Source organism: Dromiciops gliroides, chromosome 1, assembly GCF_019393635.1.
Source record: "Dromiciops gliroides isolate mDroGli1 chromosome 1, mDroGli1.pri, whole genome shotgun sequence".
Lineage (NCBI taxonomy): Eukaryota > Metazoa > Chordata > Mammalia > Microbiotheria > Microbiotheriidae > Dromiciops > Dromiciops gliroides.
The window spans coordinates 163,310,125-163,337,320 of record NC_057861.1 but is presented as its reverse complement, the minus strand read 5'-3'; the positions used below and the strand labels follow the sequence as shown (position 1 = coordinate 163,337,320).

General features: G+C 39.5%; 1 protein-coding gene across 1 annotated transcript; it reads left to right on the top strand.

Annotated features, from left to right (window-relative positions):
- Positions 1-1,058: 1,058 nt before the first annotated feature.
- Positions 1,059-25,911, top strand: FAM217A (family with sequence similarity 217 member A). The gene is given in 8 exon segments (XM_043992754.1): positions 1,059-1,180; positions 2,750-2,778; positions 4,779-4,792; positions 5,428-5,499; positions 5,591-5,661; positions 24,683-25,002; positions 25,005-25,091; positions 25,094-25,911. Coding segments are annotated over 8 exon segments (1,533 nt in total).
- Positions 25,912-27,196: the final 1,285 nt, after the last annotated feature.

Below are 27,196 nucleotides of genomic sequence, written 5' to 3'. Positions count from 1 at the left end.
TGTTGAGAGCGTGGTGATGGGAAGCACTCAGTGACTGGAAGCGGCAGTGCCCTAGCACAGGCATGAGTCCCAAAACTGGGTCCCGAAGTCGTTGGGAGCCCTTCCTCATGCCTTGGGATCCTGCGGTGACCAGGAGCCCCAAGTGACAAAGGAGCACGTGGTGTGTGGGAGCCCGCGGTGACTGGGAGGCCACGGTGACTGGGAGCACGTGGTGACTTGGGCGCCCACGGTGATTGACTGGGAGGCGGCCCAGACTGTGACCCGGCTCCCAAGGGGTAGTCGGGCGGCCCCGGGGCCAGGAGCGGAGGGTCGCTGGGTCTCAGCGGGGGGGGCTGTCGTTGCCGCTGGGCTGGCTCGGGCAGGGCAGTCGGCAGGGGCCCCTGTGCCCGTCAGAGGCGCCAACGCCCCACCGGGGCGCCCTCCTCCCTTGGAGGTTTGGGGCCTCCCTCTCTCTCGAGAACCCGCGGGGCTGCCCTCCGGCCGTCGTCCTGTAGACGGGTTACTGAGGTGGGAAACCGAGGCTCCTGCAGGCCCCAGGCCGGCTCCTTCCTCCTCAAGGCTCCGTCCGTCTCCCGAGGCAGTAGTGACGGTCCCTCCGGTCTTGGGGTCCAGGATCGGGCCCCGCGAATGCTCCCGGTGCTGGTGGAACGGGGCCCCTGAGGAAGAGGAGGAGGCCGGGGGCAATTGTGGTTGCCTAGCGACCTGGGCCCAGGAAATCCCTCGGGAGCGGCCCCCGCTGCGTCACCGGCCTGGGGTCAGTCCCCCAGGCCCGCGGTCCAGCCCGGCGCACTCGACCACGCCGGGCCGCGGGGCCCACACGTCCATCTATGGCGACGCGGCCCCATGCACCTCCCCGCCCTGCCCGCTCAGGACGGCCGAGCCGGGCGTCTGTTCCCGGGCCTTCCTGGTGCACCTGGAGGGGGCCAGCGCCCAGACGGCCGGAGAAGCAACCGAGGAAGTCGGGGACGGCGCGTGGGCCCAGGCCGCTGTAGGGTAAGAGGGCTCGGCCCCCTAGGAAATCCCCTCTCCCTCCTCCAAGCCGTCCACTTCCTGCCTCCATGCCCAGTGCCCACCCAGGCAGCAAGGGCCCAGAGGGGCCTTCATTACCCCCTTTTCCCCAAGCAGCCTCCTCCAAGGGGCACCTCTTTAGCAGGCAGCCCCGGGGGTCACTGCGCACAAGGTCTGAGCCAGGGAAAAAGCCAGGCAGCAGGAAGACAGATCATCTTGGATGCTCTGCCCTTCACTATGCCAAATTGGGGTCTCTGTCTCCCTCAGGATCCACCCTTGTTCTTTCCCAGGACCATTTCCTACGGACTTTTATCTTCTTTCCCCAAACCCCCAGCCCTTGAGATTCAGAACCTGCCTCACCCACCTTCCTCATCCTTCATTTCCAGCATTAGGAACCTGTCCTGTGGTCCACTCCAATGCATTGGGCCCTTCTTAATAAATGACACTAGTTATATACTTAATAGTTAATTTAAAAAAAAAACAACTCCATGTTCATCTTGGCATACCACAGTCCACTTCCTTATTTCATGGTTTCCAAGGCCTTGTTTTTAGCCTTCTAGCTTGGCCTTTGTAGTGTTTTCAAAGCAATTCTAAATCTATCCACCACTCTCAATTTATAGGTGTTTACAAAATACCATTGAAAAAGGCTGGGGATTTTTGGCATTGTGACAGGTGGTGGGGTAGGGAATTCTTTGAACCACAAACATTTATCAGATGCCTCCTGGTGTCCCAGTCATTGTACTAGGCACTGTACTAGGTACTTTTAGAGAAGTCTGGGAAAAGAGGGTATGATTCCTTCCATTGAGAGAGAGTAAAAGTTGAACCCTTTAATGCCACAATTGGATTCAAGAAACTTGGGTTCATTCTTCACTTACTAGCTATCTATGTATGTAACCTTGAATATTTATTTTTTCTCTCCTTGATCCTCAGTTTCCTCATCTGTAAGGTGAGCATAACAACACTTTTATCAACTACCTTACAGGGACGGTTTAGTAGGGAGTTTACCACCTAGGAGGTAACAAATTACCATAATACAGAACAGATTAGGATAAGTGCATGAGAGGTATGAACAAAATTGCCCTTTATTGGAATTCTAAAAGAGGAGAGATCTTTGGGTAGGTGGGCCTTTAAGTACCCCTCATATTACATTGATTAAGTAGTGCCTGTCCTATTTCTAATTCTATGACCTGTGTAGGTTGTAATGGACTTTAGGAAAGCAAAGCCCCCATGCCTTTTATCAGTTCCAAATAATTCACCCTCTTTTACCTCTTTTTCCAGGATGTATCTTCTCTCCCTTCTTTTAATCTTTTGTTAGCCTGACCTTGCTTATCTACTTCTAGCTGTCTTTGAAGTGTCTCCTCAATATTACTCTTTCACTGGCTGATTCCTTATAGTATCACTTGGCATCCCATCTGTTTTGCCTTCTTAATACTTCCTTATCCTCTTTTAGGTAGGGACTGAGGCCTAAGCTTTACTTTTATGGGTTAGACAACATTTACATAAATGTACCTGTCCTGCACTTGTATAGGAGGATTTTGAGGAAACAGAGGAGCAACTTCAGCATAATGGGAAAAAGAAATTCGTTTGGTGGGATCTGTGGCAGTCATCTTCCTATCTCAAACATCCCTCATGAGGTATGACTTCATTTGTAACTTAAAAGTACTTTTTTAAGAATAGCAGCTCCTATTGCCAAATGGAATTGAGTCATGCCGTTAAGAATCCTTTTTTATTTCTTTCCTAGGTGTAATCAAATTCCTACTGGTGGATTTGGTAAATCAAGTGAAATCAGTTTTTCTTGTGCTCTAAATATTTCTAATTGTAATAAGACTTCACTTAAGTGGTCAAGCAATGTTTTTGTTTCTTATTTCACTCTTCACAACAAAGGACTTAAGTTCTTTATTCAACAAAGGACTTTACAACAAAGGACTTAAGTCAGTTAACATATCAATTGGCAAAAAAAAAATTGAGCACCTATTAACTGCAAGGTACTGTGAGGGATGGATATATATATAAAGTCAATTCCTACCCATAAGACTAAATTACCTGGGCAGCCAGGTGGTACAGTGGATAAAGCACTGGACCTGGATTCAGGAGGACCTGAGTTCAAATCTAACCTCAAACACTTGACACATACGAACTAGCTGTGTGACCCTGGGCAAGTCACTTAACCCTCATCGCCCCACCAAAAAAAAAAAGATTAAATTACCGTAATACAGTCTGGCTGACATGATACAATATGGTATAGGATATGATGGTTGATTGATGAGCCAACCCTTCCAATTTAGTAGAAGGCAAAACTGGGTTTTGTTGAAAAGGTCTCAACAATACAGTTCACAAACTTCCCTTTAACATAAAGATTTCTGCTGCACCTGCTGGGGTAGTGCACTACAGTAAATAATAAAATCCCCAAGTTAAAATTTATTTTGAAAAGTCATAGTCAAAATCATATATTATCCCTAATGGAAACAAAAATCTTAAGTCAATCAAAGTCTTTTAGTATTCCATTTGGTCTCTTTTAGTATTTCATTCCATTGTTGAACAACTAATTTTTCTATCAAGACATTTTTTTTCTTGTAATTAATCCAAATGCTTTATCCTGTTTTGAGGCTGTTTTCATTCCATTCATATTCAGTGGAGATAAAGGACAACTGGCTGTGATCCTTAAAGATAAGATATGCTTTTTAAAGTCAGATCTCAGTTCTCATTTCATTAGAATGAATCATTTCACTTGTTTTTACTCTTTTTCAAAGATTTTATACTCTAATTTTCTAATCAACTTTATGATTCGTTTTTGAACTTTTCCTAAGTTTTCCTCAAGTTATGGAGTCCAGTACTAGTAATCGTCTGACCAGTGCTGAATATAATGGGAAAAATGGGCTTAAATAGGGTAAGAAATTTGTAGCATCTCCGATCTGATGGTGGTTCCCAGATGCAGAAGGTTTAGTGAATATGCAGTTAAGTGCCAAGGTATTGAGAGAAATGAAACTATTTGTGATACAGCAGTGATAATTAAAACAAGGCCCTTTAAAAACCTGTTTTCCTTTGGCTTAAAAGGAAGTGTGGCATAGTGGAGAAAGAGAGAGCTGGCTACTGAACTAGGAAGACCTGGGTTCAAGTTCCACCTTTGACCTATTCTGGCTGTGTGACCCTGGGCAAGTAATTTAACTTCTCAGTGTTCTAGGCAACTCTTTAAGACTATAAATTGCAGAGAAGGTGCCAATTTGTATTGTAGAAGGAGTTTCTTCATCTGGAAGTTCTCTACATCAATGAAATCACAGGTCTACTCCCTATCTCTTTCCTTTGGATTAAAAGTTTGCATCAAGTGTTTCAGGTTTGTATTGGATTGATAACAATATTTGTCTGCTCCTCAACCATAGTAATCAACACAATGTATATAATAAGCACAGGGCAAAAGAAATATTAAAGCACTATTGCTTACTAGAGTATAGTTTCTAAATTAACATATTTAGTAAATAATAGAAATTGCGTTAAGAAAATGTAGCTGAGCTTCTTTAATACTTAGAGTTAAGTCTATTATTCTAAAACAAATATTGTTATAGAATTTACCTCACTGGAGTTTGGAATCAGATGTCTTCACTCCTGAAAGTAAAAACCTCCCACCTGGAAGGGAGAGTACAGCAGGTGGTAAGCAATTCTGAGACATACATACTTCTCTTGGAAAATAACTCATTTTAAAGGGGGTTTATTTTTATTGTACCACCAAACTTATATAAAGACTAACTGTCATTTTTTCATACATGTTCTTTCAGGTAAGCTGAAAAAGGTAAGGATAAATATGTTTAATTTAAAAAATAATATACAAAATATATTTAATAAATTACATAGTATCTTTTAAGACATCTACCTGAATATATTAAGTTTTAAATTTCAGTTCTTCAGAATTCATACGTTAGTAGATTTAATGAGGCTGCTGACTAGTCTTGATTGATATGTTAAATTTTTATTAGGTACAACAATCCCATAAGAGGAAGTTAGCATTAATAATAAAATGAGCACATTTTCTAGTTATTTTCAAAAGAGCAAATAGCCTTGTAAATTCTGTGAAAGTTTGAGATTATTGTCAATAATTCATTATGATGTTGTAAAAATACTTTATCCTTTTAATTTTGATTAAAATATTAAAACTAAAATGTTATTAAAATGAGGGCAAACTTCAGATCTGTTTAGGGCTTATTGGCTAATATTTCATTGATGTTTATTTGCAAAAGTTTTAAGACAAACAGATCTAATTCTCTTTTTGGCATATATCGATTATTTTTGCTAAAATCAGTAGGAATTATTATGTATATGTAAGACCCTATCTAAGGGTTTTACTGTGTATTCCTTGAAATAGAACAGGAGTAGGGATTTGAGGTACATTCTGTTATTATTTTTTAAAAATATTGTTCTGCTTTGTAGAGTCATTTGGAAATTCCAGTAGAACAACTGATAGAACTTAGTTTGTCAGAGAACTCACAGAAAAGATCACAGGTGAGATATAGTCAGCATAAACTAAAGAACATGATTTAATTTTGTATTTTAGCTCTTTGTAAAACGCTTTTTTTTGTTTTTTTGTTATCAGAACAATAGTAAACCAGGGATGTTTCAATTCTGGAGCTACCCTCATAATGAAGCAATAACTATGGAGAATAGGTAAGAGAAATTTTATTACTCAAAGCTAAATCAAATGAAGCAACATTACTTTTTAGATGAACTAGCTGATTAAATATGAAATCTTCAAGATAGTAATGTTTCAAGGCGTTCTAGTAATTCAGTAAGTTTTGAACTGGAAGAAGAAAGCATATTGGCATAGATAAAAATAATAGCTCATATTTATAATGCCCACAGAGAATATTTTCCAAAATAATACTGTGAAGTAGGTGCTGCCCCGTTTTACAGATGAGAAAGCTGAGGCTCAGAGAGGTGGTGACTTTCTGGGACTAAAACTCAGATCTCCTGACTGGGGCCCTCTCTTTTCAACAGAACGTCTTCAAATGTCCCTTCCAACAAAAGGAAAGGCATGTAAATACATGTAAATGTGGATAATTCAGAATTGACTATCAAGTATAATGTTTTCCTATGTTGAACTTTGACAGGATTTGATTTACTGCACATTTGTGGTCTGGTTCTTCTCTTCTCCCTTTCACATTATACACCTAACTACTTAGGCTACTAGAATAGGTTGATTTATTCTTCTGTCACTAACTAGTTGTGCTATTTCTCTCTCTTTCTCTCTCTCTCTCTCTCTCTCTCTCTCTCTCACACACACACACACACAGAGTCTTCAGCTCAGTTTATCTCTTTTTGAATCTTGGCATGACTGGATTTATTGTGTGCACCTGATGTTTTGTTTATCTTTCTTCTGTCAAAGGCTAAGTGTTTTATAGTATGCAGTGAAAGACCTGTGAAATCAAACCCCTTAGGAGCCCCAACAAAGCAGAAGTACTGCTTAAATGATGCTTAAATGAAAGGACTATTTACATTTCTGTTTCTAGAAATAGAAGACTAAACAACACAGCTCATGAATTGATTTCCTCATCGTGGATACCAATCTGTGTTCTTTCCTTTATATACATATAAGCATACATATACACATATGTATATGTGTATATATATATATATGTATATGCAGAGAAGATGTACTATCATTTTAAGATAATTTTTAGGTGAAAAATTATATCTTGAAACCTTCATAGGTTTTGAAAAAGTAACATCTCCTTAGTTAACAGCTGTCTAAATAATTTATCTTCCTTTGTGGCCAATGGATGATGTTGGAACTACCAGTAAGCACTCAGTTGCTGTCACATCAGAACTTGTCATCTATGGTGACAATTAAAAGGCACTTGGTGTAGTGTGTGTGTGTGTGTGTGTGTGTGTGTGTGTGTGTGTGTGTGTGCGCGCACGCATTCGCATACACGAGCAGGAACACTCATGCCCTAGGAGTAGAAATCCTGTTAGGAGATAGGAAGGGCTACTTCCAAGGCAATTGGAGCTTATTGATGGATAAGACTTTTCATGTAGAGAGGCTTAAAGTGCCCTATAATGAAATGTTCCAGAATTTGAACTTTATTCTTGGAATAGAGAAGTATAATTTATTACCTTGGGTGGGAAGTGGGGTGTGTGTGACATTATTGAAAGATACATTTCATTGCAAGGGTCAGTACTTAAGAATTCTTCCCTCTCCTTTCACTCCCTCCCACCTAATAGGAGTAGGCAAGTAAACTTAATAGAATGTTTAAAATGACTCTTCAGTACTTGTTTTTCTGAGATTAGACCAACATAGTAACTTATTTAAGTATCCAAAAAAAAATTTTTTCCCCCTTTTTCAATAGAAAAATGAAATTTTCAAAAATTTCAGACAAGTCTTATGCACATATGTTAGGCTGGGGAAAGCTGGATTTATAAGCAGCAAGAAAATGGTATTACTGCATATTGGTAAATGAGTTCATGTAACATCACTATTTCTAACTAGCTTGGTTAATAGAAAAGCCAAAATGACCATACTTATTCCCCACATTAATCTCAAGATTCTGTTGTACAGAATCTTTGTTTTCATTTTATTATTATTCCCTAGCAGTGTTACTTTAAAAATGAAATTACAGCAGTTATCAAGTAGGTGGTTGATTATTCCTGAAAACATTTCTGTTTGGTAGAAGCTGTGTGTTTTGTTTTGGATTTCTTAAATAAACTTTTGACTTTTCTTTTAAACTTCCTAATGTTTGTCAGACTATATTTTTTAAATCACATACTGGCATAACTGGAAACATGATTAAATTATCTCAGCTAGTTATAATAACTTCCTTGTCTCTCATTCTGGACAAATAAGGTAAAATTTTCAATGTGGCTTCAGTTTGAACTAGCCCTTTTCAGATTTCAAGTATGTGTGTTTATATATAGTAATGGGGGAAGGAAGTGAATATAATTTGTTGCTTTTGTTCTAATGGCAAATTATTTCTATAATTACCTACATTACAGCATTTTAAGTTTTTACCAATTAACATTTTGTTTATGAATTGTCTATTTGCAGATCAGACAATACTGAGTATCAGTATTGAGCTCTTAATATCATTCAAACAGTTCACAAGAGTACGTTTTAGTTCTGGAAGGACATACAAGGGAGCCTTTATCAACTTGTGATAATCAACTTGTAATTATTCTTGTCATTATGTGCCAATAGTGATATTCAAGTATTTGATTTACAGAAAGAATTAATAAAAGTTTATACCATTAGAAAAATAAGTAAAAGTAGGCTCTCCAGTAGTCTTTCATCTTTTTTAAAAGATGCATTCTTAGTTGTAAAGCAAATCCTTTCTTCACATTGACTTCCATTACAAAATAGAGGTATGCTCTCACAGAATTAATTTCCCAATAAATGGAGGTGAAAAATTTTGGCAAAGAAAAGGTTGAGATGTTATCTAGCTTCACAGCAGGTTGATTTTACTTTCAAAGCAGCTTAGGAATGTTTTGGTACCATACTTCATCTAGATCCTTGCCCTTTTTTTTTAAAAAAGACCCTATGATTTCCTTCCATGGCTAAGGATCTCTTTACTTTTAGAACTTTACATCCTTTCTGTCTGACTAGACTGATATATCTCATCAAAAGAGATTTCTCATATAATGTGATTTTACCAACCCAAAAAATGTAATATCTCATTTATAGAGTTCTCTAACACTTGCAAAGTGTTATCTGAATGACAATCTCATATGGCAGTATACATTATTTTTACAGGTGAGAAAACACTTGAGATGTGAGAAACTAAGTGATGACTGTCTTGTCACATAGTTTACAAGTATCTGAGTAGGTGGGCAGTTAGGTGGTACAGTGGATAGAGCACTGTCCTGAAGTTGGGAGTATCTGAGTTCAAATCTCACCCTGGAAGGGCAGCTAGGTGGCACAGTGGATAAAGCACTGGCCCTGGATTCAGGAAGGCCTGAGTTCAAATCCAATCTCAGATACTTAACACTAGCTGTGTGACTGGGCAAGTCACTTAACCCTCATTGCCCTGCAAAACCAAAACCAAAACCAAAACCAAATCTCACCCTGGACAGTTATTAGCTGTACGATCCTGGACAAGTCACTTAACCCCAATTGCTTTAAACATCTGGGTCCATCTCCACTTGTCCTGATCTATGTGACCTTGCACAGCCCTCTTTTACTTAAATCCAATTCAGTACAAGTCATGACATCACCTTTGACAACAAGTATCTGAGGCACGATTTGAATTTGTCTTTTTTGAGTCTAGCATTGTTTTCCATTATGCCATGTTACCCATGTTATCCAGCTTGAAGACCTCTGGTGAGGAGAGAGGAAGGGGTGTAATCCAACTGTCTCTCAAGGTAGCTTCTTCTACTTTGATCAACATCAGTTGTTAGGAAAAGTTATTCCTTCTTCTGTGCAATGTGGACATTTGCCCATTAGCACTCTTTCTTGGCTACAGTGCCATGGGAACTATATCAGAATCATGGGAGATTTATTCCTGGTTGAGGGATTTGTGTCAGGAAGCACAAACTCTGAAAAAGAACAAAATACAGTGGAAACCATCTGAGACATAGACCAGCAACTGTCACCAGAATGAAGCATCGTTAGGGCAGTCAGGGTGGTATCATATATAAAGAGCAATTCCTTTAGCCTCTTTCCACCAAACTGCTGCCCTGGAGTCTACTGCTACCCTGTCTCAGCTTAATGCAACAGGGCGAAGGGAGGGAGGATGCTCGAGTCTTCTTCAGCTGGCTCCTGAGCCAGTTGTTCAGTGTGCTGTGTGAACATTTATACCTCAGAAACTGCAGACTATATAAATTGGGCTTGATTTATTGCTTTATTAATTGTCTAGACTTAAGAGTATAATGCAGAAACTGTTAATGCAAATTAAGCTTAAAAGTATGTCATTATTTTTGGAAGAGCAGGTTGTTAAATATTGACCAGCATACCTCTGTATGTCTCGGTCCATGCCAGCTTGGGTGTGTGTCCCAACACATTACTGCCAAGCTGGGACAGGGTAAAGACTGTTGCTGGACTAGACCTAGTTCAGGAACAGTGCAGCAAACTAATAATACTTTCATTTCCAGGACCAAACTCGGGACCTGAGCCTCAGATAATCAACAAGCACCTACTGTGTGTCAGGCACTGTGCAAAGCAATGGGGATAACAAAGACAAAAAAATAAAATGATCCCTGCTCTCAAGGGGCTTATTGTCTATGGAGTAAAACATGTATCTATGTATGCATGCATATATGTATATATAAAATTGATACAAAATAATTGGTGGGAAGAGGGCACCTGTCAGCTGCAGGGATCATGAAGGACCTCATGTCAGTACTGCATTAGCTGAGTTTTATTTGTTTGTTTTTGTGTTGTGTTGTGGTTTTTTTGTTTTGTTTTGTTTTTGGTGAGGCAATGAGGGTTAAGTGACTTGCCCAGGGTCACACAGCTAAGTAAGTGTCAAGTGTCTGAGGCTGGACTTGAACTCAAGTCCTCCTGAATCCAGGGCCAGTGCTTTATCCACTGTGCCACCTAGCTGCTCCACATGAGCTGAATTTTAAAGAAAACTAAGGATTTTAAAAGGTTGAGGCAAGAAGAGGCCATATCAGGTATGGGGAATGGACTGTGCAAAGGAATAGAGATAGGAGATGAAGTGTTGTGTGACAGAAATGGAAAGAAGTCCAGTTTGTCTTTACTGAAGTAGTGCATGAAGTAGAGTTTTATATAATAACGCTTAAAAGGGAGAGGTTAGCCAGGTTATGAAGGGCTTTAAGTGCCAAACAGAAGCTTGTATTTGATCTACTCGCTCAAGTTGCTAATGGAGTTTACAGAACAGGGAAATCATACCGTTTTGGGAAAATAGCCTTGGTAGCTGTGTGGAGGATAGATTGGGGAGGATAAAGACATGGCAGGTATATTATTACATTAGTCCAGTTAAGGAATGATGAGGGTGTGAACTAGGATCTAGTTGTCTAGGTAAAGAAAGGGGAATAGACTGGAGAGATGTTGTGAAGGTAGAAGTGACTATTGATTGGATACCTTGGGTATGAAGGATAGTTGAGTTGAGAATGACACCGAAGTTGTAAACCTGGGTGACTGAAAGGATACTGATGCCCCTACAGAAATATGGAAGAGTAGTAGTTTAGGAGAAAGATAATGAGCTCCAGTTTGGACATGTCAAGTTTGGAATGCCTTTAGATTATCTAGTTTAAAATGTCCAGTTAATTGACAGTTGGTGGACTGCAGCTTAGGAGAGAAATGAGAGCAACTCATCTCAACTAGAACCTCCAGAGCCGGAGCCTTGGTCTTTGGTCTTTGCTTCCAGGATCCAGCCCAAGATCCTTTATACCAGACCTTTTGCTACCAGTACCTCATCTACAGGAAGGACCCACCATCCACTGATGGTCCCTATCATCTTTCCCCCTAATATTTGAAAGAGTAATGGCACTATCTTCTGCCATTCACAGGATTTAGAGGGTGGGAGGCCAAGTCAAAAGGTATGAAGCCTGTATCCTATGGTTAGAAAACTCCTACTTCTTCCTCTCCTATTCTGTGTCATGCAGAATCCCAGGATACCTAACCTAAGACAGAACCAGCCTTCTCCTATTCCCCATTCTTTCATCCCCACCTACCTCAACCCTGCCAAGACTCTACCTGCCTCTGTCTTCACCTTCCAATTTGTCCTCTGAAAACATTGTTCTGTTGATAACAAACTTTCCTTTATCTTAGATCTTTTCTGCTTATGCTTCTTCCATTTTGAGGCCCTTGGGGAATCCTGGCTCCCTCGAGAAGACACTGAATCCCTGCCTATGCTTTCCAGTACTGTATGCACCTTCTCTAATGTTCCTGGACACAGTAGGCCAGGGGAAAACAGAGGGCATCCACTATAGGCTCCTTCTTTCTTCTTCTCCTTCTCAATAACCTTCATTATCTCCTATTCTCTCTTCCTTTGCTCAAGTCTCTGAGCAAGAGGTGACTTTTCTCCCCAACAAAGCTGTCTACTGTACTTGCTGTCTTTGTTCTACCCCCCTCCCATTATATTTGGCAATCATACCATTTCCTCTCTTTAATCTCTCTTTGGAAAGATCCTTTCCTGTTGCCTACAAGCCTGCCAGTCTTCCCTGAAAAATAGTCTTTACTTGAATCTACTTTCCCTTCAAGCTGTTGTCCAATATGTCTCCTTTTTTAAATTTATAGTCAATGCGGCAGGTAGGTGGCGAAGTGAATAGAGCACCGGCCCTGGAATCAGGAGGACCTGAGTTCAACTCCAGCCTCAGATACTTGACATTTAATAGCTGTGTGCCCCTGGGCAAGTCACTTAACCCCAATTGCCTCACCCCCCCAAAAAAAAACCACAACAATAAATAAATAAATAAATTTATAGTCATAGTTATCTTACATTTGTTACTCCTGCTTCCTTTCTTTTCATTCATTTTTCAACTTCCTGCACTCTGACTTATGACCTCATGAATCAACTGAAACTACTTTCTTCAGTTACCTGATGACTTTTTCATCAGCCTTTGAAAAGCAACAGGTCCCAGAAATCCCTTGGGGCATGTTCTCAAACTGGTATAAACCTACTAGGGGGTGATCTCAGATGGGGATCATCTTTCGTTAAGATACCATCTGCTCAGTGCAAAACTGAAGACTGCTGACTCCCTGTCAGTTGTCCAGGGCATCTCAGATTGACATGACATTCAAATTCACCTTTCTCTTATTCAAAGTTAAGTAGTCCAGGGGCAGCTAGGTGACGCAGTGGATAAGGTACCAGCCCTAGATTCAGGAGGACCTGAGTTCAAATCCCGCCTCAGACACTTACTAGCTGTGTGACCCTGGGCAAATCACTTAACCCCAAATGCCTCACCAAAAATAAATAAGTAAATACTTCCACCTATAGGTGACAGTGATTGCAAGATTTCATGATGATGCCATTGACTTTAGTGGGTTCATCTCAGAAGAACAGTCTTCCATAAAAGTATATTATTATTTTCTAGTTACATGTAGAGATAGTTTGCAACATTTGCTTTTATAAGATTTCTAGTTTCAAATCTTTCTCCCTCCTTCTCCTCTCTCACCCCTCCCCAAGACAGCAAGCAATCCAATATAGGTTATATTTGTACAATCACATTAAACATTTCTGCATTAGTCATGCTGTTGCAAGAAGAATCAGAGCAAAAAGGAAAAACAAAAAAAATAGAGATAGTATGGTTCAATCTGCATCTAGATTCCATAGTTTGTTTTTTCTGGATTTGGAGAGCATTTTCCATGATGAGTCCTTTGGAGCTATCTCGTACCATTGTATTGCTGAGAAGAATCAAGTCTATCACAGTTGATCAACACATAATGTTGATGATACTGTGCACAATGTTCTCCTGGTTCTGCTCATCTCAGTCAGCATCACCTCATGTAAATCCTTCCAGGTTTCTCTGAAATCCACCTGCTCATTGTTTCTTACAGCACAATAATGTTCCATTACGTTCATATACCACAACTTATTCAGCCATTCCCCAATTGACGAGCATCCCCTCAATTTCCAATTCCTTGCTACCACAAAAAGAGCAACTATAAATATTTTTGTACATGTGGGTCCTTTTCCCTTTTTTATGATCTCTTTGGGAAAAAGACCTAATAGTGATATTGCTGGGTCAAAGGGTATGCACAGCTTTATAGTCCTTTGGTATAGTTCCAAATTGCTCTCCAGAATAGTTGGATCAGTTCACAGCTCCACCAACAATGCATTAGTGTTCCAATTTTTCCACAGCTTCTCCAACATTTATTTTCCTTTTTTGTCATATTAGCCCATCTGATAGGTGCCAGGTGGTACCTCAGAGTTGTTTTAATTTGCATCTCTCTATTCAATAGTGATTTAGAGCATTTTTTCATATGATAATAGATAGCTTTGATTTCTTCATTAGAAAACTGCCTGTTCATATCCTTTGACCATTTCTCAATTGGGGAATGACTTGGATTCTTGTAAATTTGATTTAGTTCCTGATATATTTTAGAAATGAGGCCTTTGTCAGAAACACTGGCTATAAAAATTGTTTCCCAGCTTTCTGCCTCCCTTCTAGTTTTGGATGCATTGCTTCAGAAGAATGGTCTTACAAGTCCACTCTTGGAAAGGTTAGGAGTCATTGATGTTGATTGTGTACATTGGGTACATTGGGACATATCCCATATTCCATGAATATGATGAAAACACAACAGCTCTCATGCTGAATTTCTTCCTCAGATTATCCTTTTTTAAAAATTTTATTTTTTTATTTTTTTTTTTGGTGAGGCAGTTGGAGTTAAGTGACTTGCCCAGGGTCACACAGCTAGTAAGTGTCAAGTGTCTGAGGTGGGATTTGAACTCAAGTCCTCCTGAATCCAGGGCCAGTGCTCTACTGCACCACCTAGCTGCCCTTAGATTATCCTTTTTTTTTAACCACTGGAGAATTCCCAAATTTTAATTTTTCTGGATCCATAATGGGGCTGAAGGGTTCGGTATTTCTTTGATCATCTTGTTCAGTACCATACTCTATCTTCTTGTAGGCTTTAGCATGAGAGCCATGCACTGCCATATGTTGAGCTTCATTCATTGCCTCAAATTCTTGTCTAGGATTGGGAATAGACTGGAGCTGGTTCCACTTAACACTGAGACTCCTGGGGTGTTTTATGGGTCTAGGACACAGTCATGATATCCACATCCTAACTGGAACCCAGGAATTCCTAAGTTCACTGGGCCCTATAAGTAGTACTTTTCACTCAGTCTGCAGAGATCTAGTCACTATAGACTGTAGAATTAAATACTTCAAGTATCCTTCATAAAATAAAATTTACACTTAAAATCTACTAGATAGTCAACATCTTCAGTCTGTAGGGGCCAAATTTAATATGGGGAGGGTTAATTGGGTGGCTCACCATAATACTGGGGTTCAGAAAATAATGAGGGACCTCTAGGTCCAAAGTTTCTGCTATTCCAAACTGCCTTTTTTAGTTATTTCTCCAAGGCTAATAAGAAAGGAGATTAACAGCCTCTTTTCCACAAACAAATCAAGTTTTATTAATGGGAATAAAACATATAACAAAGGTGAAATTAATAAAGCCAGGGACAAGGAAATAGGGGAAGAGAAAAATGGATAAGCTCCCTGGCTCTAGCAAAGACTAACTCAATCCCCAAACTTGCTTCCAGCTCAGCTAATTTGAAGAGCTGGCCTCGCTTTAATTCACCACCTGGGTTTGGTAGTCTCTATGGGAGTCAGCTGTGCAGCCCCTCTCCAGTCAGCTCTTGGAAGCTCACCAACAGGAAAAGGACCTCCCAACCTCAGCGTTCTCTTTTGTACCTTTTCTCTCCCTCCCCCAAAAGGGAGGTCCTTCAAGCTGCAAGGCTGAGATTGGTCCCCCTGCTGACATTAGCAGTATACATCACTCAGGGCAGGCCAGGTGTGGCCTATATCTAATCATCCCAAGTAGTTACTTAGTTTCTCAAACAATATTAAATCAATCAGGTGGGACCCCTGGGTGTCCGCCAAATTCCATTATTTTATCACAGGTCTTTCACCAGCACTACTGTACAGGTTCTATGACTAGTGGGAAGAAACTAGGAAAGGTTTCTAAGACTGAGGTTGTTGTTTGTTCTTCGTTCTCAGAGAGGACCATGACATTGGGAAGTGATGTCATGACTTGTAATGAATTGGGTTTAAGTGAGGCATGGCTGTGCAAAGTCACCAGCTTCATTCTCTCCTATGGAACTATCTGCGTCCAGTGGCAGGATATACATCAGGATGACTGAAAATGGTCCCCCAAGACTAAGATCATAGTGTTCAGGACCCAGTGTAGTCTCCTTCTGTGGCCTTGTCTGCTTCCCAATGCTAGATCAGTAGAATTCAGATACTGATAAACTAATTGCAGATTCCTCTTTCAGTTGTATCCATGTTGCACATGTGATCCACAGTTAAACCAGAAGGCAGTTGAGCTTCTTTGGCTGTGTTCTGTTGGTACTATTACCAAAGTGGTTCACCTTGACCTCTGGCCCCAACCCTCTAGGAGTTGTGGTTTTCCTCAGGGCGTCATCTTACAGCAGTCTTTGCCTGAGTTCCATTAGTGAAGTCTCTATTTTGTTCTCAGGAACTTATACTTGAAGCCATTTTCTTGGGCTCATATGGGAGCACTTTTTTCTTCATTTATGCCATTTTTTGTCTACATCCTTGCCTCTATACCCCTGACCAAGTACATCAGCTCTAAATAACTCACTGGTTATTCATTGATAAGTATTACTAAGAGGGATTCATCATATACCAACCTCCTGGTCTTTTCAATCAATCTAACGTTGTTCATCAGTTCTGTAAGCACTGCCCCTGTAATTATCACCTCCTAGAACAGCCTTTCCAACCATAACAGAGCTGAAGGCTTTTTCTCCCTTTTCTTTCATGCTAATCAAGAAACTTGATATAGTTACTCAGTACCCATTCTTGTGTCGTTTAATTGATTATCCAGCATTTGCAAGCATTCCAGCACCACGACCTCAGAGCTGTGCATTTTGGAGGACTAAGCAGCATGCAGTCAGGTCCCCTGAGACTTCTCATTAGTCTCCTTTATTTCTTCATATCATCCCCCTGCTACTACTGCATTATTTCTGTGCCCTGTGGTCAAGAATACACTCCTGGAAAATATTGTAACTTTCCATGTTGAATTCCTTGTAACGATACTGGTAGGCTGACATTCAGCACCAAGCTTTAGCTGATGCCTGCTATGCCACTGAGTTACTAGCTGCCAAAAAAAGTATGGATATCGTGGAGTCCCCAAGGCTTTCAAGTCATCCCCAGCCCACATTTTTCTCAGCTTTTCACTTGTTCATCAGCTCTTGTTCATTATTAAGGGGTTCAATGACTAGTTTCCAAGTAAACTCCTTAATAGTATTTCTTTAAGGATCTTTAATTGCCCAACACTTTCAGACAGCTCACAGAGTTCACAAAGTTCAGCTGCCACTTTGTCTTCTTTCCTTACCGGCATCATTTCTGTAAAGTGTACACAGGATAGTATAAAGTTGTTTCAGCATCATTATCTTAGTCAATAGTTACCTTAAAGCCAGTAGTCTTAGGTAATGGTTCAGTCTTGCTCCAAAATGGGGTTATCTTTTGTTTTTATATCACCATTATGTATATTCCTCTCTACTCTTCTACCCAATGAGCAATCCCTTATAATGATTTTCTTAAAAGCAGTTCAGTAAAACCAGCCAATACATCAGTAATTTTTCCATTACAATATGTTGCTGTTCATAAATCAAGATATAAATGCTTCTTGGTGATGGCCCACAATTTAAAATTTTAGATGCAGTATCACTACTTGACTGGAACAGCTCAGTCATTGAAGAGCCATGGGGATGGTTCTTATTCCTGGAAATCATAGAGTCACGTTTGACAAGAAAGGACAGTACTTCATTGTTGTGTTTTAGTCAATTGTTCAATCAATAAGCATTTATTAAATGCTTACTATGTGTCAGGCATTCTGCTAAGTGCTGGATTTTAACAAGATTGAATTTTAACAGGCTCTTGTAGGTTGGTCAGCTCACACATTTAAAAAGCAAGACTTATATGATTTTTCAAGCTAAGAAAGAAGACAGTGATTGTTACCAGATAAATGATAAATGCTGTATGAAGACTTCTTATTTTTTGTTTGTTTTAGTCATACTGAGTTGCGACTTTTAAAAACATAGATTTTGATTTCTGACAGTATTTTGAATATTCCGTACTACTAGTATCCTACCTCCACAACATATAGTTTTCACATTCTTTCAAAGATCCCTGATAGAAAGTGCGGGCTCTGTGGTGTGGCATAAAAAATGCTGGATTTTGAATCAAATCCTGCTTCTTCCCCTATGTGACCATGAGCAAATCACTTAACCTCTCTGGGCCTTAGCTCCTTATCTATAAAATGAGGGGATTTGACTAAATGGCCTTTGGTATTCTTTCCGGTCATAAGTCTGTGATATGCTATAAAGCATTATAAAACCATAGTGGAAACAAAAGATTACTGACAGTGACTCAGAAACCATATCTGCCAGGTCTTTCAATATTATGTATTAGTTCAATAGGTAGCTAGGTGGCACAGTGGATAGAGCACTGGCCCTGAAGTTTGGAGGACCTGAGTTCAAATGTGACCTAAGACAACTACTAGCTGTGTGACCCTGGGCAAGTCACTTAACCCCAATTGCCTTAAATATCCAGGGTCATCTCCGGTCATCCTGATGTATATCTTTCCACTGGACCCAGATGACTCTGGAGGATAGAGTGAGGTTGGTGACCTTGCACAGCCCTGCCTCATTTAAATCCAATTCAGTGCAAGTCATGACATCCCATGATGTCATGATCCTCTTCAAGAATGAAGGGCTGGGGCAGCTAGGTGGTACAGTGGATAAAGCACTGGCCCTGGATTCAGGAGAACCTGAGTTCAAATCTGGTCTCAGACACTTGACACTTACTAGCTATGTAGCCCTGGGCAAGTCACTTAACCCTCATTGCCCCAGAAAAAAAAAAAAAAAGAATGAAGGGCAATCCTCTCCAGGCTCTTGGGACCCTTCCAGGTCCCAGGCCCCTTTACCTCCTGGCCCTTTTACCTAGCCCCTCTCCAGCAGCCCCAGTCCAGGCTGGGCAGAAGTAGCAGCAGCAGCAGCAGCAGCACCAGTGGTTCAAGCAGGGCAGCCAGTGAGAAGGGCATCCTGTCTAGCAATAGTGGAGAGGACACCCCAACCTCTGAGGAACTGGAGCTGTTTGCCAAAGAACTGAAACACAAGTGCATTTCCCTGGGTTTCACTCAGGCAGATGTGGGCATGGCCTTGGGCATACTGTATGGGAAGATGTTAAGCCAGACAACCATCTGCTGGTTTGAAGCTTTGCAGTTGAGCTTTAAGAATATGTGCAAATTGGGGCAGCTAGGTGGTGCAGTGGATAGAGCACCGGCCCTGGAGTCAGGAGGACCTGAGTTCTGGCCTCAGACACTTGACTAGCTGTGTGACTCTGGCCAAGTCACTTAACCCCAATTGCCTCACCAAAAAATTTTTTTAAAAAAGTATATGTGCAAATTGAAACCACTGCTTCAGAGGTGGCTGCAGGCTGTGGAGAACACTAACAACCCTCAGGAGGTGGTTTGAATCTGGTTCTGTAATCCAAGGCAGAAGGGTAAGCAGCTTCTTCTGCCCCATGGGAAAGACAGTGAAGCACTGCCTTATGAGCTGGCCCCAGGCACTGCCCTGGTCCTGCCAACTGCTGCTGTACCTCAGAACTATGCAGTACCCCGCCACCTGTGCCCCCTGCCCTCTATATGTTCACCTTTCCTAAGGGTGAGCCCTGCATCCCAGGAATGCCCCTGCCTAATGGGGGCATCTGAGCCAGGAACAGCATTAGAGGAATTCACTGGGGCCTCAGGATGCCTCTTGCTTTCTCCTTCCTGCCCTTTTCTCATCCTGGTGACTGCCATTGTCCACTATTGAGATATAATGGTCAGGCCTTTTTCCCAACCCTTGACCTTTTTGGCATGCCCCTCCACCCCCTTGCCCATATCTAGGTTTTGGGGCATCTGAAAAATAATATTCAGGTCTTTTTTTTTTTCCTCCCCCTTCTTTCACCTCATGCTCCCAAACTTGTGATGGGTTTGGGAGCCAGTTTGGAAATAAAAGTTGGGTGGTAACTTAAAAAATAAAAAAAAGAATGAAGGGCATCTCACTTATCTTGGGTTTTCAAATTCCTGTTAACCATTTTTACTCTTTTTCTTTGGTAGTGAAAATAATAGTCTTTTCTCACCACTGTCAGTCATTGACCCACGCACTCATTTGCAGTCCTGGCTTTTCTTTATCTTCCTCTAGTATCCAACATAGCTTTTAAGACCCTTTTCTTGGTCTTAGTCTTCCTCAACAGCCTCATTTTATTCTGGGATTTAGTACTCCATACTTTTGTATTCAAATTCCTTTACCTACCCCTGCTACCATCTTCTATGTGTCTTTTTAAAAATATAATTTGACTGGGGGCAGCTAGGTGGCACAGTGGATAGAGCACCGGTCCTGGAGTCAGGAGTACCTGAGTTCAAATCCGGCCTCAGACATTTGGCACTTACTAGCTGTGGTACCCTTGGCAAGTCTCTTAACCCCATGTGCCTCACCAAAAAAAAAAAATATATATATATATAATATATAATATATTATATATATATACACACACACACATATATATATATATATATATATAATTTGACTGAATTTTTTATCTATGCACATTTGTCTCTTTAGACAGCTGTCCCTTTTCTCCCTTAGAATCATTTGTTTCATAAACATTTAATTCTTGAATTTCTCATCCTTGGACTGATGTAATGTTAGACTATGGATTATCTTTTCTCTGAACTGTTTCAAATTTGATCTTCCAGAAATCTCCAATGCATGTCAGACTCTGTCTAGCTTTCCTTTCCTCCATCACTATTTCTAAGATGGAGTGGTCAGCTTATTTTGAAAGTTACTATAATTTTGACATCAGTAATCAGTTCTTCCTTATCAGATTCAGCAATGTAACTCCTCTTATTCCTTTCTCTACATTTTGAAGAATTAAATTCCTGTTAAGCGTCTGCTATTTCTAAACCGAATGCTCTAGCAGATATACGTTAAAGTTTTCCATCACTAAGATATGTCAGCTCAGCACCAGGTTTGTGGTGTTTCCTGAATTCCTTGTCTATTTCCCTCTTGAAGGAGTCTGTGATGTACTCCCATAATAGTATTATTTCTGTTTCTCTATTGATCTTCTCCACCTTATATGTTTTCTTCATTTTTTCCCTCTTTTTTCTAGTTCCTGGATTTCCTCACTTATGTTTTCTCAATATATAGTGCTACTTTATTGTTCCTTTTGTTTTATTCCCTTTGAATTAGATATTCAATTCATTAGTGCCCACAGTGTACAAGGCATTGTGCTAAGGTTTGGATATATGGCTACCGAAGAATTTATTATCTTCCATAGTCATATTACAGTAATAAGTCTAATCCCACTCAATCTTAAGAATAGCATATGTATGTTTGAATTTGTCTCCATCAGGGTTTCTAGTTCATCCTGCTAATTACCCATATTTTTTACATTCATTTATAAATAGCTGAGGTTATAGGTTTCACTGCCAAATCTGTTCTTGGACTCTTTTGAATATTAGGCCTGTCTACTACTATTCTTATTCTAGTATTATAATTGCTGTTTTCTAATTCCCCACTGCTTTTTCAGTTTAAAGCTATTCAAATAAAGGGAAAAAAAATATAATCAGTGTTTGTTGACCCATTTTAAGTATTTTAAGTGATGTTCCAGAACTTTATATCCTATTTTCAGACCCAGTTTTCTCAAGAAGCTTTTCACTTTCTGCATCTGCCTTTCTTCCAAAGCCTCTACTTTTAGATGGCAGTAGTGATATAATGCCATTTTTACCAAGAATTTTTTAATGCAGTACCATATTTTTCCTTAACAGTATTTTTTCCAATTACATGTAAAGTTTTTAATATTCATTGTTATAAAATTTTGAGTTCTAAATTTTTCTCCTTCCCTCCCCAAGACAGCAAGCAATCTGATATAGGTTATATATGTACAATTGTATTAAACATATTTCCACATTAATTATGTTGTGAAAGAAGAATCAGAACAAAAGGAAAAAAAAACAAGAAAATATCCAAAAAAGTGAAAATCATATACTTTGATCTGCATTTAGACTCTGTAGTTTTTTGTTTTTTTAACGTGGATAGCATTTTCCATCATGAGTCTTTTGGAATTGTCTTGCATTATCGTATTGCTGAGAAAAGCTAAATCTATCACAGGTATCATTGCACATTGTTGCTGTTATTGTGTACAATGTTCTCCTGGTTCTGCTCATTTCACTCAGCATCAGTTCAAGTGAGTCTTTCCAGGTTTTTCTGAAATCTGCCTACTCATCATTTCTTACAGCACAATAATATTCCATTACATTCATATACCACAATTTGTTCAGCCATTCCCAAATTGATGGGCATTCCCTCGATTTTCAATTCTTTGCCACCACAAAAAGAGCTGCTATAAATATTTTTGTACATGTGAGTCCTTTTCCCTTTATTATGATCTCTTTGGGATATAGACCTAGTAGTGAATGCCCTATTTTTTCTTAATTGTGATTATATAATACATTACTTTAGTTCCTCTCTTCTTAATGTTTTATGAACCCTACTCTTATATTTTCCCTGGGATTAGTAAAGTAGATGCATCCATAAATGTAGTGTAGTGTTTTTAAAAATCCCTGATCTAGATTGTAGTTTTGGCTCTGAGATTAACATGCTGTTGTTTGTCCTTTCTCAAAGAAGACCATGACATCAGGTGATATCATGACTTGCACTGAATTAGATTTAAGTGAGGGAACACTGTGCAAAGTCACCAACCTCTCTCTTCCAGAACCATCTGGACCCAATGGCAAGATATAGATCAGAATGACTAGAGATGGCCCTGGATGTTAAGGAAATTGGGGGTAAGTGACAGTGTCTGAGGTCAAATTTGAACTCAGGTCCTCTGAACTTCAGGGCCATGCTCTATCCACTGTACCATCTAGCTTCCCCATTAACAATTAATTCATTAAAAAATTAATAGGAACAACATGCTAAATATAACTTTGGGCAGGTCACCCATGTCTTCCTTTCCTCATATGTCAGATTGGACTAAATAATGACAATTCACACTTGTTTATGGTTTATGGTTTGCAAAACACTTTACTCATAGGAACTCTGTGGAATAGATAGTATAGGAATTATCATTTCACATTGAGGTTGGAGAAGTTAAGTGACTGTCTCATGATCACGTAGCTAATAAATGTCAGAGTTAGGACTTGAATGAACCCATTATGATTCCAAGTCCAGCACTGTTTCCTTTATTCCATGCTGCTTTGGCTTACTAAAGTGCTTTCCAGCTCTGACTTCTATGATTTAGATGGTAAAACTGAAGTGGGAATTAAGTACATAGGGAAGGGGTGTGTATATGTGTTTATGTGCATACATAGAAGTGCATGTATAGAGGAAGGTCTTTAAAATACTTTAAAAGCATCATATTCTATTTTGGTATGGTGAGGTATATGTGATAAAGTGTACTTTAATGCTGAGCATATGCAGCACACAAGAGGGATTGAAATAAGACCAGAAACACTCACTAGCTATGTGACCCTGGGCAAGTCACTTAACCCCAATTGCCTCACTAAAAAAAAAACAACAACGAAATAAGACCAGATTAGTTAGGAAATTCCTTCTAAAAGACTCATTGAGCCAGATTTTGAAGGATGGGTATTCGATGGGTAAAAAGAGGGCATTGTGCATTCTGCTGTGACAGAGGACCAGATGCAAAGCTCTGCCATGTTCCTGAGAGGGTGAAAGCATCTGGAGGAGTTTGTGGCTATCAGAATTTGGCTGGACTCTCCCATGGCCTTTAAAGAAAAGTAACCAGGATGAGGATAGATTCAAAACCACGTCATATTGGATATCATTTGAAAGAAACGTGAATGTTAAGCCTAGTGGAAAGATTCAGGGATTAGAAAGACATGTAGTAGAATTAGACTCGTGCCATGTGGCCCTGGAATGCTGAACAAGAATCAGGTAGAAGTTAGAGGGGCAGGATTCCAGTATATGGAAAATCATCCTTACACCCAGAACAATCTAAAAGGGGAATGGGCTGCTTTGGGAGGAAACCCGTAAGCCCGAGTTAGCTGATCCCTTGTCAAGGTGATTATATGAGAGAGTCTTTTAGTTATTAGAGAGGACATTGAATGACCTCTACTGTACCTTCCAAGCTCTTCACATTCTGTGATTCTAGGGCCGCCAGCAAATGTGAATGACTATAATGGACACTGGGCGACAGTGAACAACAAAAATTAAGTTGGTGAAATCAGGGAGTTTGGGGGCAGAGGGAAATTTCTAGAGGGGCCTTTATAATCAGACAGGAATTTGTATTAGATATGAAATGTGATATTCCCCCTTCTAATAAATCATAGCTGACATTTTATATAGCAATTTACAAAGGCAGCTTTGGTGTTGTGAAAAAGACACTAGTTTTAGAATCAGAAGGCCTGGGATTTTAGTTCCAACCATGACACTTACTAGCTATGTGAAGCTGGGCAAGCCACTTTTCTGAGGCTCAGTGTCCTCATTTGGAAAATGGGGATAATAAGAGTTATATCCCCTACCTCATGAGATTTGTTCATCTTGGAGCACTATAAAAATGTGAGCTATTATTGTTATGTGCAAACATTACCAATAGGATACTATGTCTGGTTATGGTGCTTCTGGGGTATATAGACTTTTGGTATCTCTAATTTGTCCTAATCTAGGGCATACTTAAATTCATTCATTTAAAAATAATTATCATGCTTTGAATATTGGGTTTAATTATAATTGAAAATAATAATTTTACCGTGCATATTTACACAAAATAATAGAATCCTGGCCTTTAAATAAAAATATGACTGTAATACTACTTGGTTGGCAAGATCAACCAGAATACTTGGTCATTTAATTCACAGATAATTGTCAAGGATTCTGAAAGTTAACATTTCTCTATAGTTCTGTGTCTGTACAACATTCAGAATGGTTATTTGTCAACCTTTAAATTTGTTTACTTATCTATATTACGATGTTCATTTCTATAACATTATACATCTAGTAAATAAATCTAACATTAATTAATTTTTTTAAAGGGATTTCCAAAAATCTTCAATGGAAACTGGCTTTAATATAAATAATAATCCTCTAAGACTCTTCACTCTGAACCACTCACTAACAGGTGCTTCAGTTGACAAACAAGCTGGTTCTTACCCTGGACTGCAGCCACAGCTGCCATTAAGTCTCTGCTGGCCTTATGCAGATGGAGACTTTTGTAAAGATAAAAGAGAGCCTCAAAGTAACTCGTACCCAGCTATCGAAAGCAATAATGGGGACCCGTCATCTGCTTCCAACTGGAATACAAAATATGGGAACAGCTGCATAGAAGAAAATCTGACTGATGAAAGTGACTTATCAGAAATGAAAAAGTTAATGACACATTACTCACTTACTTTAAAAAAATGGACCTCAATTTAAAGCCAGAAGTAATAGAAGACTTTGAAGAATCTTTTTGGAACAGCAAAATGAAGTGTTTTCATATCCTGATTTTCTCCCTCCACCTTTTAATACTCTAGACTTGCACAAACTGGCCTTCTCAAAATCTGAGAATTGGAAAGTGGCATTAGATCCAATAGAAAGCTCCATTGAGCAGTTGATAAGTCGTTTATTGGAGATGGAAAGAATACAACATCTGACTATACAAAAGGAGAAGCCAAAGATACCCATCAACTGTTCTACTCAAGTCATTACTGAACGGCCCAGTTCATCCAAAGGCTCATTCAAACAGAAGCCATCAAAGTATCCTGAATCTCTGCCCCTTCAGACAGCTTATGTAGATAAAAGTAGAGAAAAAAGAAAAAACAACTCTAATTCTTGCAAACTAGAGCAGAATACTTCAAAATGCAATTGGAACAATGCTGGTAAATATAAATGGAATTCCAGACCACCATCTATCAGAAGCTCTTCTACCACAAAACAAATCATTGCTACTTATGATGACTTTAAAATTCCCAAAGGCTCCTCTTTAAGTCCATGCCAAGAAGTTTCATCCAGACCTACTTCGAGCCATTCTATTGCTCAAACAACTCATCCATTGGTTAAAATGGTTTCAACAAGATGTCTGCAGCCAAAGTCTCCAATACCTGTATCATCCCTCTCTCTTTGTTTGCCCGAGGCACAAGAAAGCAAACCATCAAGAAGCAAAAAGAAACTTTATCGGAAAAATATAGCTATAAATAGACCGTTGCATGTTCAAAAGAGGCATTGTTTATCTCCTTCATTTACGGCCAAATGTGAGAAGTGCTCACACATTGACCAAAAATAACCCCCTTTTTTTCCTGTCTTAATTCTCATTGGGAACAATCCTAGCCACCAAACAGTTGAAATCCAACTTATTACTCCCAGTTACAGGTATTTCAAAACAAAACAAAAAACCACCAAAGATTACTTAAAGTGATATGAAGTACTTATGAAAATTACTACTTTGTACTTCTCATAAATATGGGAGTTTTTATGATGACAGATTTGATAAATCTTTTGTGTTTCATTGAGAAACATTTTCACCAAGTAAACCAAACTCTAAAGACTGTCCTTTTGTTGTGACTTTTCCAGTGTAATTTCATCAAACATCAATAAATTGAATAATTAAATTTAATTCTGTAGTTATTAATTTCATTGGAATACTCATTCGCTCTATAATTGAAAAAGATCATATGCAATATATACTGATGTTATAATTGCAGTTTTTTGGTGGTACTCTACTCTTTCCCCTTGACTGCATCTTCTTTCTTTTATAACTTCTTTTTTTCACTCCTTTTTATCCTCCCTTTTCCCCTATCTGTCTTTTGCCCATGCATTAATGGAGTTCAGGTGGTTCTGGCACTTAAAGGTAAACTAATATCGCACCTACTTCTTAGGCCCTTTGAAAACTATTTCCCTGTGTTTTGCCATGTGCTTTAGAAAAAAGGATGTTAGATGATGACTCAAAAAGATCTGAAATTTAGGTCCACTTGTTTCATAGAGACATTAGGAACAAGAAACTGACTTAGACATTGTAGGAAACCATCCACTTTCATTCCTCCACTAGGGCTGGTCAGTAACTTTGTAGATAAGTTCTGTAGAGTTGACTGAAGCACATAAAGGTTGAGTGATTTGCCTAAGCGTCGCATTAATTTTGAAAGACAGGATTCCCAGCTGCCTCTGTAGAGAAAATTGAAGCATGAAATAACAATGTGACACTGGCCATTTTCCTACACAAGTGAAACAGTATATGCAGCCACTACCTGCTTCAAACACCAACCCTAAAGGCTTGAAAATGTCAAGTGTAGAGGGAAATGTGATTAAGTCAAATTCCACTTCAACAAATTAAATAGAGCAACCAGTCCTCCCTTCTCTGCAGCTTTGTACCCTCTATAATAGTAGGTAAGTCATCATGCATTCATCCAGGCTTTTGGACATCTTTTGTGTCCTATATGCTTTGGTTTTGATGGACAGGTAAAGAGTTCAAGTGGTTGTAATCATTTAAAAAAAAGTGAGGGGAGTTGAAAAGTGACTGCTGCATGTCAAAGACAAAACAAAAAACAAAACCAAACAACTGCAGAAAGGCCAAC